At 56.0% G+C, this 16794-nt stretch overlaps 1 protein-coding gene across 2 annotated transcripts in view; it reads right to left on the bottom strand.

The window, feature by feature from the left end:
• Positions 1-16469, bottom strand: part of GCN1 (GCN1 activator of EIF2AK4) — a 43963-nt gene extending 27494 nt beyond the window's left edge. Inside the window, exons 1-12 of one of the 2 annotated variants that reach the window (XM_075568396.1) lie at positions 16373-16469; positions 15608-15710; positions 15071-15134; positions 14839-14970; positions 14630-14738; positions 14395-14493; positions 14177-14311; positions 4777-4845; positions 4575-4683; positions 4289-4363; positions 2247-2375; positions 2118-2168 (exon numbers count right to left, since the gene is read on the bottom strand). In XM_075568396.1, coding sequence (XP_075424511.1) covers positions 2118-2168; positions 2247-2375; positions 4289-4363; positions 4575-4683; positions 4777-4845; positions 14177-14311; positions 14395-14493; positions 14630-14738; positions 14839-14970; positions 15071-15134; positions 15608-15710; positions 16373-16396 — 1099 coding nt within the window. In that variant the 5' untranslated portion in view covers positions 16397-16469. Of the gene's footprint in view, positions 1-2117; positions 2169-2246; positions 2376-4288; positions 4364-4574; positions 4684-4776; positions 4846-14176; positions 14312-14394; positions 14494-14629; positions 14739-14838; positions 14971-15070; positions 15135-15607; positions 15711-16336 lie in introns of both variants that reach the window. The other variant, XM_075568395.1, reaches the window with a different exon arrangement.
• Positions 16470-16794: the final 325 nt, after the last annotated feature.

Genomic DNA, 16794 nt, shown 5'->3' on the forward strand with positions numbered 1-16794 from the left:
CCTGACCCCTACCATATCCTCACACGCGCTCGACTATCATCTGTTCCCACTCCGATATCTAAAAGCTCTAACCTTTCCAACCTGAAATCCATTCCTTGCCTGCCCTCCCCCCCACCCGCTCACCATTTCTTCTCCCCCTAGTTTTGTGTGCTCTCTAGAATGCTTACTGTAACAAAATACTATCTGTGCGTGGCCTCTTGCTCTGCATCTCTTTGCACAGACTGAAGCTTGGCTCTCACACCGACCTGCTCGGCTGGTAGCCCTACCCTATGGCAGCTTCGGTATCTCACACACAGAGGTAGTGGCGGAGGGGAATTCTACGTTTCAGCTCCTGCCCACACTGGTTTCCCCAACATTTTCATCCTTCGGAGCAGACGCGTTTCACCTTCTCGCTGCGCATTTCAGTCCTCTTATAGCAAGGGGCTCAACCCCAGTCCTCAATCCCTCCCCCAACAGTTCAGGTTTTCAGGATATCCCTGCTTCAGCCCAGGTGGCTCAATCAGTCCCCGATTCAGCACAGGTGGCTCAGAGGCTCAGATTGAGCCACCTGTGCTGGAATATCCTGAAAACCTGACCTGTTGGAGGGGGCTTGAGGACTGGCGTGCGCTATAGGCTGCTTAAATCTCCATCCCCCCACTCCATTTTCCTTTCTGGCCGAATCCTGCTGACCCTTCCTCTTCTCTGACTCACGCACTCATTGTACGGGACTTTAACGGCCACAGTGATGACTCCTCTTTCCTGGGCATCTCGTCTCCTCTCGCTTCCTCCTTTGGTCCCCACCAATGTCTCCACCAGCACCCACAAGAACGGCCACCTTTGACCTAATCTACTAAAAACGTCCCGATTTCATGACCTCTCCTTCCCCACTCTGACCAGAGCCGCGTCTCCTTCCCCCCATCGCACATCCCACACGCCACCTCCAGGTTCTCCATGTTATATTAGCAGCCTGCGTTCCCATTGGTCACCAGTCTGTGGAATCCAGTTTAACCTTTCAAATGCCATGGATTCGGGTAGCACCAGATTGCCACCGGATCTCCGGCACTTCTGGGTCATGTGCTGGATCCAGGAGTGATCCGTTTCGATCAGGTTGGCCGCTCCATTGGAGCAGTCAGTCCCGCTCCCCCCTAGAAAACGCGCAAGTGCTCACGATGTACCTGGTGTTATACGCACCAGATAATTTTTAAATCCCAGATGAAAATTCAACTCTTAAAAGTTGCAAAAGTTTGCGCCCCCCTGCCTTATGCGGTCATTCACTTGCTAATTTTATCCCCACCATTTGTACTCTATTTTCCCTGTACAGGCGGTCCTCGCTTATCCGACGGAATGCGTCCCGCAAACCGCCGTTTGTTAACGGAACGTTCGACTGCGGGTCCGACGTCGGATAACGTGTCCAGCGGACTGCATTAGGCCTGGTCCCCGCTGGATACTGCAGCGCCCGCTGTGGCGGACGCTGCAGGGACGAGAGCCCTCCCCTCAATGGCGCCAGGCCCGCTGCGAGGGGGGGGCCGCAGCGCTGTGGCGAGAGTGGCTCCTGCTCTCAATAGAATTGAGAGCAGGACTCGCGACGGAGCGCTAAGCCACGCCCCCCCGGCGGTTCAGCCAATGAGGGCGAACCTGCCGGGTGACGTCATGGCCGCGCCCCCCCGCCCCCCCCGCCCAGTCTCTCTTCCTGCAGCTCCCTGCAGACCGGGGAATCGGCTGCACGCACCGGCAGTCGTGCGTGCAGCGGAGGTACTGGGGCCTCAGCCTTATGCGGCGTCGGATAAGGCATCCGTCGGTAAGCAGGATGTCGGATAGCGAGGCCTCACTGTATTGTTATTTTGCAAAGCGATGCGTACACTATACAAATAAAAAGGACTCAAACAAGCTACAAAGAGACTGATCTCATCGATGCATTTCCAGCTTTCTGGCAACTGAACACATGAACACCTCCACCCAACACGGAGGAATCATAGTAGTTATGAAGCCCGGCGGGCTAAAAAGATTGTGTTATTTGCAACAAATAAGGAATACAAACAAAATGAAGTCTCTCTGATTTCATGACAGTGTATAATAATTCAAGATCTTTTGGAAATATCCCCATTCTAGCTACAACTAAAGTGAAACGTTATCTTTACCTGACAGAACGCTCATCTTCTGAGCCACAGCCGACAGCTTTCCCTCTGAACCTGAAATGTAAAAATATAGTGAGTATGGTTCTAACTCCCCCGAACCCTCCCTAAGCTGAAGCAGCATCATGGCCTCACCTCCCAAGATGGCGAACAAGTGTCTGCCCAGCGTCTCAACTGCAGTGGGGTCACTGCACTGATGGGCCAAGTTCTGCAGGGCAATTACGGCTCCGTCCATCAGCTGGGGGTTGTTGGATTTTAACTGCCCTAGAAGTGGGAAATATTCACTATGAAAACCTAATGAGGCATTCAATGCAATACAACTCCATGGTGGAAACGCAGTAGGGCAGAGGGCATCTGTCCCCAGAGAAGCTGCGGAATAAAACTCTGCCAAACCTAATGAATAACTTTGGAAGCCCAACAGTCAACACACGGAGCGACACAAACAGATCCTCCAGTGCCCAAGCACAGGGAGCGACACAAACAGATCCTCCAGTGCCCAAGAACAGGGAGCGACACAATCAGATCCTCCAGTGCCCAAGCACAGTGAAAGACACAAACAGATCCTCCAGTGCCCAAGCACAGGGAGCGACACAAACAGATCCTCCAGTGCCCAAGCACACGGAGCGACACAAACAGATCCTCCAGTGCCCAAGCACAGGGAGCGACACAAACAGATCCTCCAGTGCCCAAGCACAGGGAGCGACACAAACAGATCCTCCAGTGCCCAAGCACACGGAGCGACACAAACAGATCCTCCAGTGCCCAAGCACAGGGAGCGACACAAACAGATCCTCCAGTGCCCAAGCACAGGGAGCGACACAAACAGATCCTCCAGTGCCCAAGAACAGGGAGCGACACAATCAGATCCTCCAGTGCCCAAGCACAGGGAGCGACACAAACAGATCCTCCAGTGCCCAAGCACAGGGAGTGACACAAACAGATCCTCCAGTGCCCAAGCACAGGGAGCGACACAAACAGATCCTCCAGTACCCAAGCACAGGGAGCGACACAAACAGATCCTCCAGTGCCCAAGCACACGGAGCGACACAAACAGATCCTCCAGTGCCCAAGCACACGGAGCGACACAAACAGATCCTCCAGTGCCCAAGCACAGGGAGCGACACAAACAGATCCTCCAGTGCCCAAGCACAGGGAGTGACACAAACAGATCCTCCAGTGCCCAAGCACAGGGAGCGACACAAACAGATCCTCCAGTACCCAAGCACAGGGAGCGACACAAACAGATCCTCCAGTGCCCAAGCACACGGAGCGACACAAACAGATCCTCCAGTGCCCAAGCACACGGAGCGACACAAACAGATCCTCCAGTGCCCAAGCACAGGGAGCGACACAAACAGATCCTCCAGTGCCCAAGCACACGGAGCGACACAAACAGATCCTCCAGTGCCCAAGCACACGGAGCGACACAAACAGATCCTCCAGTGCCCAAGCACAGGGAGCGACACAAACAGATCCTCCAGTGCCCAAGCACACGGAGCGACACAAACAGATCCTCCAGTGCCCAAGCACAGGGAGTGACACAAACAGATCCTCCAGTGCCCAAGCACAGGGAGCGACACAAACAGATCCTCCAGTGCCCAAGCACAGGGAGCGACACAAACAGATCCTCCAGTGCCCAAGCACAGGGAGCGACACAAACAGATCCTCCAGTGCCCAAGCACACGGAGCGACACAAACAGATCCTCCAGTGCCCAAGCACACGGAGCGACACAAACAGATCCTCCAGTGCCCAAGCACAGGGAGCGACACAAACAGATCCTCCAGTGCCCAAGCACACGGAGCGACACAAACAGATCCTCCAGTGCCCAAGCACAGGGAGCGACACAAACAGATCCTCCAGTGCCCAAGCACACGGAGCGACACAAACAGATCCTCCAGTGCCCAAGCACAGGGAGCGACACAAACAGATCCTCCAGTGCCCAAGCACACGGAGCGACACAAACAGATCCTCCAGTGCCCAAGCACAGGGAGCGACACAAACAGATCCTCCAGTGCCCAAGCACAGGGAGCGACACAAACAGATCCTCCAGTGCCCAAGCACAGGGAGCGACACAAACAGATCCTCCAGTGCCCAAGCACACGGAGCGACACAAACAGATCCTCCAGTGCCCAAGCACATGGCACAACATGCCGTCTCACAGCCCTTCGTCACTTACCTGCAAGACCTTTCCCAATATCGAGGGCGTACTGGCTGAGGTCAAGGGTCACCGATGCCAAGAGACAGGAGATAGCTGGGGGGGGGGGGGGGGTAGGAGGGGAGAATAATATTGAAGTTCAGAAACAGTTCCCTGTAACAACTACTTATGTTTAACGCTGCAGTCATTTACTTTCCAACAGTTACAAAAAGACATCTTTCAACCAACATCCGTTAATAAGATTACATCAGTAGTTTTATTTACTGATCCAAGACCAAAAAGATCCCCTTTCCAGGGCAACACTCACTGTCAATCACATTTTCAGGGCTGCGCAGAAGCGACTTCTGCAGTGTGGGTAGCACCTGATCTTTAAATTCTGAATGAGAGAGATGTTGGAGGAGTGGGACACAGCTTTCCTGCAATCAAAGACCAGACATCACCAAACCATAAGAAGACAACAGAATCCCACCCCCATCCTAAGCAAGACAGCAAACATGAAGGGGTCTCACCAATACATATTTCTGAGGCTTCCCTTTACTCATCAGAACAGTCTTCACATAGAAATCTAGAAGGTTGTTCTGAAACAACAAAGCACAGCATATGAATATAAAAATACAGGCAGGAAGAACACCAACAAACATTTACTCCCAAGACCAACTTCATCTACACGTTCTACCTGCAGCTGTGAACGCTGCGCAGACCTGCGCCTCCGACTTATCTACACGTTCTACCTGCAGCTGTGAGCGCTGCGCAGGCCTGCGCCTCCGACTTATCTACACGTTCTACCTGCAGCTGTGAGCGCTGCGCAGGCCTGCGCCTCCGACTTATCTACACGTTCTACCTGCAGCTGTGAACGCTGCGCAGGCCTGCGCCTCCGACTAATCTACACGTTCTACCTGCAGCTGTGAACGCTGCGCAGGCCTGCGCCTCCGACTTATCTACACGTTCTACCTGCAGCTGTGAGCGCTGCGCAGACCTGCGCCTCCGACTTATCTACACGTTCTACCTGCAGCTGTGAGCGCTGCGCAGGCCTGCGCCTCCGACTTATCTACACGTTCTACCTGCAGCTGTGAGCGCTGCGCAGGCCTGCGCCTCCGACTTATCTACACGTTCTACCTGCAGCTGTGAACGCTGCGCAGGCCTGCGCCTCCGACTTATCTACACGTTCTACCTGCAGCTGTGAACGCTGCGCAGGCCTGCGCCTCCGACTTATCTACACGTTCTACCTGCAGCTGTGAGCGCTGCGCAGGCCTGCGCCTCCGACTTATCTACACGTTCTACCTGCAGCTGTGAACGCTGCGCAGGCCTGCGCCTCCGACTTATCTACACGTTCTACCTGCAGCTGTGAGCGCTGCGCAGGCCTGCGCCTCCGACTTATCTACACGTTCTACCTGCAGCAGTGAGCGCTGCGCAGGCCTGCGCCTCCGACTTATCTACACGTTCTACCTGCAGCTGTGAACGCTGCGCAGGCCTGCGCCTCCGACTTATCTACACGTTCTACCTGCAGCTGTGAACGCTGCGCAGGCCTGCGCCTCCGACTTATCTACACGTTCTACCTGCAGCTGTGAGCGCTGCGCAGGCCTGCGCCTCCGACTTATCTACACGTTCTACCTGCAGCTGTGAACGCTGCGCAGGCCTGCGCCTCCGACTTATCTACACGTTCTACCTGCAGCTGTGAGCGCTGCGCAGGCCTGCGCCTCCGACTTATCTACACGTTCTACCTGCAGCTGTGAGCGCTGCGCAGACCTGCGCCTCCGACTTATCTACACGTTCTACCTGCAGCTGTGAGCGCTGCGCAGGCCTGCGCCTCCGACTTATCTACACGTTCTACCTGCAGCTGTGAGCGCTGCGCAGACCTGCGCCTCCGACTTATCTACACGTTCTACCTGCAGCTGTGAGCGCTGCGCAGACCTGCGCCTCCGACTTATCTACACGTTCTACCTGCAGCTGTGAGCGCTGCGCAGGCCTGCGCCTCCGACTTATCTACACGTTCTACCTGCAGCTGTGAACGCTGCGCAGACCTGCGCCTCCGACTTATCTACACGTTCTACCTGCAGCTGTGAACGCTGCGCAGACCTGCGCCTCCGACTTATCTACACGTTCTACCTGCAGCTGTGAACGCTGCGCAGGCCTGCGCCTCCGACTTATTATCTACACGTTCTACCTGCAGCTGTGAACGCTGCGCAGGCCTGCGCCTCCGACTTATCTACACGTTCTACCTGCAGCTGTGAGCGCTGCGCAGGCCTGCGCCTCCGACTTATCTACACGTTCTACCTGCAGCTGTGAGCGCTGCGCAGGCCTGCGCCTCCGACTTATCTACACGTTCTACCTGCAGCTGTGAACGCTGCGCAGGCCTGCGCCTCCGACTTATCTACACGTTCTACCTGCAGCTGTGAGCGCTGCGCAGACCTGCGCCTCCGACTTATCTACACGTTCTACCTGCAGCTGTGAACGCTGCGCAGACCTGCGCCTCCGACTTATCTACACGTTCTACCTGCAGCTGTGAGCGCTGCGCAGACCTGCGCCTCCGACTTATCTACACGTTCTACCTGCAGCTGTGAGCGCTGCGCAGGCCTGCGCCTCCGACTTATCTACACGTTCTACCTGCAGCTGTGAACGCTGCGCAGGCCTGCGCCTCCGACTTATCTACACGTTCTACCTGCAGCTGTGAGCGCTGCGCAGGCCTGCGCCTCCGACTAATCTACACGTTCTACCTGCAGCTGTGAGCGCTGCGCAGACCTGCGCCTCCGACTTATCTACACGTTCTACCTGCAGCTGTGAACGCTGCGCAGGCCTGCGCCTCCGACTAATATACACGTTCTACCTGCAGCTGTGAGCGCTGCGCAGGCCTGCGCCTCCGACTTATCTACACGTTCTACCTGCAGCTGTGAGCGCTGCGCAGGCCTGCGCCTCCGACTTATCTACACGTTCTACCTGCAGCTGTGAGCGCTGCGCAGACCTGCGCCTCCGACTTATCTACACGTTCTACCTGCAGCTGTGAGCGCTGCGCAGACCTGCGCCTCCGACTAATCTACACGTTCTACCTGCAGCTGTGAGCGCTGCGCAGGCCTGCGCCTCCGACTTATCTACACGTTCTACCTGCAGCTGTGAGCGCTGCGCAGGCCTGCGCCTCCGACTAATCTACACGTTCTACCTGCAGCTGTGAGCGCTGCGCAGGCCTGCGCCTCCGACTTATCTACACGTTCTACCTGCAGCTGTGAACGCTGCGCAGGCCTGCGCCTCCGACTTATCTACACGTTCTACCTGCAGCTGTGAGCGCTGCGCAGGCCTGCGCCTCCGACTTATCTACACGTTCTACCTGCAGCTGTGAACGCTGCGCAGGCCTGCGCCTCCGACTTATCTACACGTTCTACCTGCAGCTGTGAACGCTGCGCAGACCTGCGCCTCCGACTTATCTACACGTTCTACCTGCAGCTGTGAGCGCTGCGCAGGCCTGCGCCTCCGACTAATCTACACGTTCTACCTGCAGCTGTGAACGCTGCGCAGGCCTGCGCCTCCGACTTATCTACACGTTCTACCTGCAGCTGTGAACGCTGCGCAGACCTGCGCCTCCGACTTATCTACACGTTCTACCTGCAGCTGTGAGCGCTGCGCAGGCCTGCGCCTCCGACTTATCTACACGTTCTACCTGCAGCTGTGAGCGCTGCGCAGGCCTGCGCCTCCGACTTATCTACACGTTCTACCTGCAGCTGTGAACGCTGCGCAGGCCTGCGCCTCCGACTAATATACACGTTCTACCTGCAGCTGTGAACGCTGCGCAGGCCTGCGCCTCCGACTTATCTACACGTTCTACCTGCAGCTGTGAGCGCTGCGCAGACCTGCGCCTCCGACTTATCTACACGTTCTACCTGCAGCTGTGAGCGCTGCGCAGGCCTGCGCCTCCGACTTATCTACACGTTCTACCTGCAGCTGTGAGCGCTGCGCAGGCCTGCGCCTCCGACTAATCTACACGTTCTACCTGCAGCTGTGAACGCTGCGCAGGCCTGCGCCTCCGACTTATCTACACGTTCTACCTGCAGCTGTGAACGCTGCGCAGACCTGCGCCTCCGACTTATCTACACGTTCTACCTGCAGCTGTGAACGCTGCGCAGACCTGCGCCTCCGACTTATCTACACGTTCTACCTGCAGCTGTGAACGCTGCGCAGGCCTGCGCCTCCGACTTATCTACACGTTCTACCTGCAGCTGTGAACGCTGCGCAGACCTGCGCCTCCGACTTATCTACACGTTCTACCTGCAGCTGTGAGCGCTGCGCAGGCCTGCGCCTCCGACTTATCTACACGTTCTACCTGCAGCTGTGAATGCTGCACAGACCTGCGCCTCCGACTTATCTACACGTTCTACCTGCAGCTGTGAGCGCTGCGCAGGCCTGCGCCTCCGACTTATCTACACGTTCTACCTGCAGCTGTGAGCGCTGCGCAGGCCTGCGCCTCCGACTTATCTACACGTTCTACCTGCAGCTGTGAACGCTGCGCAGGCCTGCGCCTCCGACTTATCTACACGTTCTACCTGCAGCTGTGAGCGCTGCGCAGGCCTGCGCCTCCGACTTATCTACACGTTCTACCTGCAGCTGTGAACGCTGCGCAGGCCTGCGCCTCCGACTTATCTACACGTTCTACCTGCAGCTGTGAACGCTGCGCAGGCCTGCGCCTCCGACTTATCTACACGTTCTACCTGCAGCTGTGAATGCTGCACAGACCTGCGCCTCCGACTTATCTACACGTTCTACCTGCAGCTGTGAGCGCTGCGCAGGCCTGCGCCTCCGACTTATCTACACGTTCTACCTGCAGCTGTGAGCGCTGCGCAGGCCTGCGCCTCCGACTTATCTACACGTTCTACCTGCAGCTGTGAACGCTGCGCAGGCCTGCGCCTCCGACTTATCTACACGTTCTACCTGCAGCTGTGAGCGCTGCGCAGGCCTGCGCCTCCGACTTATCTACACGTTCTACCTGCAGCTGTGAACGCTGCGCAGGCCTGCGCCTCCGACTTATCTACACGTTCTACCTGCAGCTGTGAGCGCTGCGCAGGCCTGCGCCTCCGACTTATCTACACGTTCTACCTGCAGCTGTGAACGCTGCGCAGGCCTGCGCCTCCGACTAATCTACACGTTCTACCTGCAGCTGTGAGCGCTGCGCAGGCCTGCGCCTCCGACTTATCTACACGTTCTACCTGCAGCTGTGAACGCTGCGCAGGCCTGCGCCTCCGACTTATCTACACGTTCTACCTGCAGCTGTGAGCGCTGCGCAGACCTGCGCCTCCGACTTATCTACACGTTCTACCTGCAGCTGTGAGCGCTGCGCAGGCCTGCGCCTCCGACTTATCTACACGTTCTACCTGCAGCTGTGAACGCTGCGCAGGCCTGCGCCTCCGACTTATCTACACGTTCTACCTGCAGCTGTGAGCGCTGCGCAGGCCTGCGCCTCCGACTTATCTACACGTTCTACCTGCAGCTGTGAACGCTGCGCAGGCCTGCGCCTCCGACTTATCTACACGTTCTACCTGCAGCTGTGAACGCTGCGCAGACCTGCGCCTCCGACTTATCTACACGTTCTACCTGCAGCTGTGAACGCTGCGCAGGTCTGCGCCTCCGAATTATCTACACGTTCTACCTGCAGCTGTGAACGCTGCGCAGACCTGCGCCTCCGACTTATCTACACGTTCTACCTGCAGCTGTGAACGCTGCGCAGGCCTGCGCCTCCGACTTATTATCTACACGTTCTACCTGCAGCTGTGAACGCTGCGCAGGCCTGCGCCTCCGACTTATCTACACGTTCTACCTGCAGCTGTGAGCGCTGCGCAGGCCTGCGCCTCCGACTTATCTACACGTTCTACCTGCAGCTGTGAACGCTGCGCAGGCCTGCGCCTCCGACTAATCTACACGTTCTACCTGCAGCTGTGAGCGCTGCGCAGGCCTGCGCCTCCGACTTATCTACACGTTCTACCTGCAGCTGTGAGCGCTGCGCAGACCTGCGCCTCCGACTAATCTACACGTTCTACCTGCAGCTGTGAGCGCTGCGCAGACCTGCGCCTCCGACTTATCTACACGTTCTACCTGCAGCTGTGAACGCTGCGCAGGCCTGCGCCTCCGACTTATCTACACGTTCTACCTGCAGCTGTGAACGCTGCGCAGGCCTGCGCCTCCGACTTATCTACACGTTCTACCTGCAGCAGTGAGCGCTGCGCAGGCCTGCGCCTCCGACTTATCTACACGTTCTACCTGCAGCTGTGAACGCTGCGCAGGCCTGCGCCTCCGACTTATCTACACGTTCTACCTGCAGCTGTGAGTGCTGCGCAGACCTGCGCCTCCGACTTATCTACACGTTCTACCTGCAGCTGTGAACGCTGCGCAGGCCTGCGCCTCCGACTAATCTACACGTTCTACCTGCAGCTGTGAACGCTGCGCAGGCCTGCGCCTCCGACTAATCTACACGTTCTACCTGCAGCTGTGAACGCTGCGCAGGCCTGCGCCTCCGACTTATCTACACGTTCTACCTGCAGCTGTGAACGCTGCGCAGGCCTGCGCCTCCGACTTATCTACACGTTCTACCTGCAGCTGTGAGCGCTGCGCAGACCTGCGCCTCCGACTTATCTACACGTTCTACCTGCAGCTGTGAGCGCTGCGCAGGCCTGCGCCTCCGACTTATCTACACGTTCTACCTGCAGCTGGGAACGCTGCGCAGGCCTGCGCCTCCGACTTATCTACACGTTCTACCTGCAGCTGTGAACGCTGCGCAGACCTGCGCCTCCGACTTATCTACACGTTCTACCTGCAGCTGTGAGCGCTGCGCAGGCCTGCGCCTCCGACTTATCTACACGTTCTACCTGCAGCTGTGAGCGCTGCGCAGGCCTGCGCCTCCGACTTATCTACACGTTCTACCTGCAGCTGTGAACGCTGCGCAGACCTGCGCCTCCGACTTATCTACACGTTCTACCTGCAGCTGTGAACGCTGCGCAGGCCTGCGCCTCCGACTTATCTACACGTTCTACCTGCAGCTGTGAACGCTGCGCAGGCCTGCGCCTCCGACTTATCTACACGTTCTACCTGCAGCTGTGAGCGCTGCGCAGACCTGCGCCTCCGACTAATCTACACGTTCTACCTGCAGCTGTGAGCGCTGCGCAGGCCTGCGCCTCCGACTTATCTACACGTTCTACCTGCAGCTGTGAACGCTGCGCAGGCCTGCGCCTCCGACTTATCTACACGTTCTACCTGCAGCTGTGAGCGCTGCGCAGGCCTGCGCCTCCGACTAATCTACACGTTCTACCTGCAGCTGTGAGCGCTGCGCAGGCCTGCGCCTCCGACTTATCTACACGTTCTACCTGCAGCTGTGAGCGCTGCGCAGGCCTGCGCCTCCGACTAATCTACACGTTCTACCTGCAGCTGTGAGCGCTGCGCAGGCCTGCGCCTCCGACTTATCTACACGTTCTACCTGCAGCTGTGAACGCTGCGCAGGCCTGCGCCTCCGACTTATCTACACGTTCTACCTGCAGCTGTGAGCGCTGCGCAGGCCTGCGCCTCCGACTTATCTACACGTTCTACCTGCAGCTGTGAACGCTGCGCAGGCCTGCGCCTCCGACTTATCTACACGTTCTACCTGCAGCTGTGAGCGCTGCGCAGACCTGCGCCTCCGACTTATCTACACGTTCTACCTGCAGCTGTGAACGCTGCGCAGGCCTGCGCCTCCGACTTATCTACACGTTCTACCTGCAGCTGTGAGCGCTGCGCAGACCTGCGCCTCCGACTTATCTACACGTTCTACCTGCAGCTGTGAACGCTGCGCAGACCTGCGCCTCCGACTAATCTACACGTTCTACCTGCAGCTGTGAGCGCTGCGCAGACCTGCGCCTCCGACTTATCTACATGTTCTACCTGCAGCTGTGAACGCTGCGCAGACCTGCGCCTCCGACTTATCTACATGTTCTACCTGCAGCTGTGAACGCTGCGCAGACCTGCGCCTCCGACTTATCTACATGTTCTACCTGCAGCTGTGAGCGCTGCGCAGGCCTGCGCCTCCGACTTATCTACATGTTCTACCTGCAGCTGTGAGCGCTGCGCAGGCCTGCGCCTCCGACTTATCTACATGTTCTACCTGCAGCTGTGAGCGCTGCGCAGGCCTGCGCCTCCGACTAATCTACACGTTCTACCTGCAGCTGTGAACGCTGCGCAGACCTGCGCCTCCGACTTATCTACACGTTCTACCTGCAGCTGTGAGCGCTGCGCAGGCCTGCGCCTCCGACTAATCTACACGTTCTACCTGCAGCTGTGAGCGCTGCGCAGACCTGCGCCTCCGACTTATCTACACGTTCTACCTGCAGCTGTGAGCGCTGCGCAGGCCTGCGCCTCCGACTTATCTACACGTTCTACCTGCAGCTGTGAACGCTGCGCAGACCTGCGCCTCCGACTTATCTACACGTTCTACCTGCAGCTGTGAGCGCTGCGCAGGCCTGCGCCTCCGACTTATCTACACGTTCTACCTGCAGCTGTGAACGCTGCGCAGGCCTGCGCCTCCGACTTATCTACACGTTCTACCTGCAGCTGTGAGCGCTGCGCAGACCTGCGCCTCCGACTTATCTACACGTTCTACCTGCAGCTGTGAACGCTGCGCAGGCCTGCGCCTCCGACTTATCTACATGTTCTACCTGCAGCTGTGAGCGCTGCGCAGACCTGCGCCTCCGACTTATCTACACGTTCTACCTGCAGCTGTGAACGCTGCGCAGGCCTGCGCCTCCGACTTATCTACACGTTCTACCTGCAGCTGTGAGCGCTGCGCAGGTCTGCGCCTCCGACTTATCTACACGTTCTACCTGCAGCTGTGAACGCTGCGCAGGCCTGCGCCTCCGACTTATCTACACGTTCTACCTGCAGCTGTGAACGCTGCGCAGGCCTGCGCCTCCTACTTATCTACACGTTCTACCTGCAGCTGTGAACGCTGCGCAGGCCTGCGCCTCCGACTTATCTACACGTTCTACCTGCAGCTGTGAGCGCTGCGCAGGCCTGCGCCTCCTACTTATCTACACGTTCTACCTGCAGCTGTGAATGCTGCGCAGGCCTGCGCCTCCGACTAATATACACGTTCTACCTGCAGCTGTGAACGCTGCGCAGGCCTGCGCCTCCGACTTATCTACACGTTCTACCTGCAGCTGTGAGCGCTGCGCAGGCCTGTGCCTCCGACTTATCTACACGGTCTACCTGCAGCTGTGAACGCTGCGCAGGCCTGCGCCTCCGACTTATCTACACGGTCTACCTGCAGCTGTGAGCGCTGCGCAGGCCTGCGCCTCCGACTTATCTACACGTTCTACCTGCAGCTGTGAGCGCTGCGCAGGCCTGCGCCTCCGACTTATCTACACGTTCTACCTGCAGCTGTGAGCGCTGCGCAGGCCTGCGCCTCCGACTTATCTACACGTTCTACCTGCAGCTGTGAACGCTGCGCAGGCCTGCGCCTCCGACTTATCTACACGTTCTACCTGCAGCTGTGAACGCTGCGCAGGCCTGCGCCTCCGACTTATCTACACGTTCTACCTGCAGCTGTGAGCGCTGCGCAGGCCTGCGCCTCCGACTTATCTACACGTTCTACCTGCAGCTGTGAACGCTGCGCAGGCCTGCGCCTCCGACTTATCTACACGTTCTACCTGCAGCTGTGAACGCTGCGCAGACCTGCGCCTCCGACTTATCTACACGTTCTACCTGCAGCTGTGAGCGCTGCGCAGACCTGCGCCTCCGACTAATCTACACGTTCTACCTGCAGCTGTGAGCGCTGCGCAGGCCTGCGCCTCCGACTTATCTACACGTTCTACCTGCAGCTGTGAACGCTGCACAGGCCTGCGCCTCCGACTTATCTACACGTTCTACCTGCAGCTGTGAATGCTGCACAGGTCTGTGCTTCAGACTTACCCGATGTTTATCGAAAACTCCCATCTCTTTGTGTCTCATGCAGAACTTTACGGAAAGGCCAAGTATACCAGCAAAATTCTGGTTGGGTTCCAGGCTGAGTGTGGTGTCCAGGTATCTCTCCACAAGGCCAGCATTCTGGTAACAACATAGCACATTTACCATATGACATATCCTGAGGGTGCAGGCAGAAAAGGGGCCAGCATGAAGGCATCACACACCTCTTTCCACAGCTTAATCAACTTCTTTGAATACCCCAGCACAGCATGTTTGTGTGAGCCTCCCAGGATCTCCATCAGCAGAAAGGCCTGACACTCCACCTAGCAGGATAAGGAATCAGTAGGTCTACTCAGAAGGGTTCAAGACATAATCCTCCTCAGTTTAAAATCAGGAATAGCATGCAGTGACCTCAGCAAAGGCTTCCCGCCCCTGCTAAGCTAAATGCAAAATACCTACCAATTTCTTCCATGTTTCTCCTTGTTGTTTCTTTGGGGTGGAAAACACAACCCTGACAAGGATACAGGTCCAGGACAAGGCTATGGTTGCCGCGGAGCCTCTGCTCTTACTGCCACAGAAGAAGAAAAAGTGAGTGCCAGGAGTAAGCAAACTCTAAACTAAACTGTCCCATTCAGAAGTTCAATCAGCCAGTAAGAGCCTGGAATTACCTGGGGACTGCACTCCAGGTCCCCACTCCATGGGACTGCAGTGATTGTAACAGATTCTTGGCAGTTACGTCCGGCTGGGATTCTACTAACTGTTGGAGAACAGACTGCAGGGCTCTGCGGGATGTTGCATCTCTGCAGAACCACAACAATAACACAACATTGTGAAATCGTGGGTTCAGATTGTAAAACCAGAAAAGTACATCTGTGCATCTGTGCATCTGTGCATACTCACTGATAACGATGCAGCGTCAGACAGAACAGCTTGCAAAGCCCTTTAACTGCTCCCTCAGGTAGGTCTGTAAAACAAGGTACACAATGTACAAAAAAAAGTAGCAGTGTAGATTTCTGATATACTCAGAACATAGGTTCACATACAGGCAATATCATTGCTGCATGAAGTGCCACTCTCACCAAATGCAGTAATCTACATCTTTAGAAAGAAAGTCTACCAGCCAGCAAAAGTTTTTCTGTCCTGTTAGATTCATTTACCTGAACTCTACTGCAAGCTCGGCACTGTGAAGCCAGACGCTGCAAACCAGCGACAGTGAATACTAGGATGTGAAATTATCGAAAAACTAGGAGGCCGTCGTGTGCAACGAAAAACTATGCAGGCTCTCAGAAACTAAACATCTGAAAAACTTTCCAAAACAAAACTTGGGTAGTGCTGAGTGAAAGCCAGCCCTGATTATACATCAGTAACAATCTGTATATCCCAGGCCCTGCGGGACCCCTCACTTTAACAAAAGGTCTCTCTCCTGTCGAACCTTACCTGTTGCCGAGATACAAATCCTTAGCTCGTTGAGGATTTCTTTTCGTTCCTTCACACTGGCTGTCGTCACCTTTCCGGCAAATTTCTTCAAAGTGTCATGCACCTAAATAAGCACAGAAGGTGGTCTTAATGTCTAAAGGACATAGAACATTTAGCTGCCGGCCTTATTTAAATCTGCAATACAAGACGCAGAACTGGAGGCGGGACTTCACCGGCCTCCCACCTTGCCCTCACCATTATAGGGAGGTAAAGAGGAGCAAAATAAAGCTCAGGAAAGGAACAAAGTAACACGATCTATAAATGTGGAGCAACTACTAAGATATATGTGTATCTATTGCACGCCCAGTTCTGCGCAGCGGGCCAAGAGCACGACTCAGTGTTATGTTACATGCTCCGACACTGAAGCATGGGACATTCAGTGCAAATGCAAAAAAAAAGTCTTCAAGTAAAGGGTGGTAGATTAGTGGTACCGCCTCCCGACAGAGGTGGCAGAGGGTAATACAGTAAGGGAATAAGAAAAATGCTTGTGATAAGGCTATGAAGTAAATATAAAAGAAAGTCAATAACTGAGCTTTTACAACAGATAGTAAAATATATACAGTGATATCTATATAAGGGTGACACGCACCTCCTCACACTGTGTTTATATATGTGTATGTATATATATGTGTGTGTGTGGGGGGGAGAGATATATACAGTGTGATATGTATATATAAGGGTGACACGCACCTCCTCCCCCGTTACACCGCGCGCCGCCACATTCACCTGCATGTCTGCCACGGCCGCCATCTCACCGGCTCTAACCCAGGAAGTACTTCGGATGCACTTCCGGGGCACACACCCAACTTCCGGGAGGAGAGAACAGGTTGCTTGGACGGGTCACGGCCTCCTGCAGGCGCTTGTGACGTCACTTCCTGTGGGTGTGTGTGTGTGTGTGGGTGTGGGTGTGGGTGTGTGTGTGTGTGTGTGTGTGTGTGTGTGTGTGTGTGTGTGTGTGTGTGTGTGTGTGTGTGTGTGTGTGTGTGTGTGTGTGTTGTTTTGTGAATGAGTAGTGTCTGTGTTGTGATTGAGTAGCGTGTGTTTTGTGTGAGTCAGTAGGAATTGTGTGTGTGTGTGTTTTGTGAATGAGTAGTGTCTGTGTATGTGTGTGTGTGTGTGTGTGTTGTGATTGAGTAGCGTGTGAGTCA

This window comes from Ascaphus truei, chromosome 13 (assembly GCF_040206685.1).
Source record: "Ascaphus truei isolate aAscTru1 chromosome 13, aAscTru1.hap1, whole genome shotgun sequence".
Lineage (NCBI taxonomy): Eukaryota > Metazoa > Chordata > Amphibia > Anura > Ascaphidae > Ascaphus > Ascaphus truei.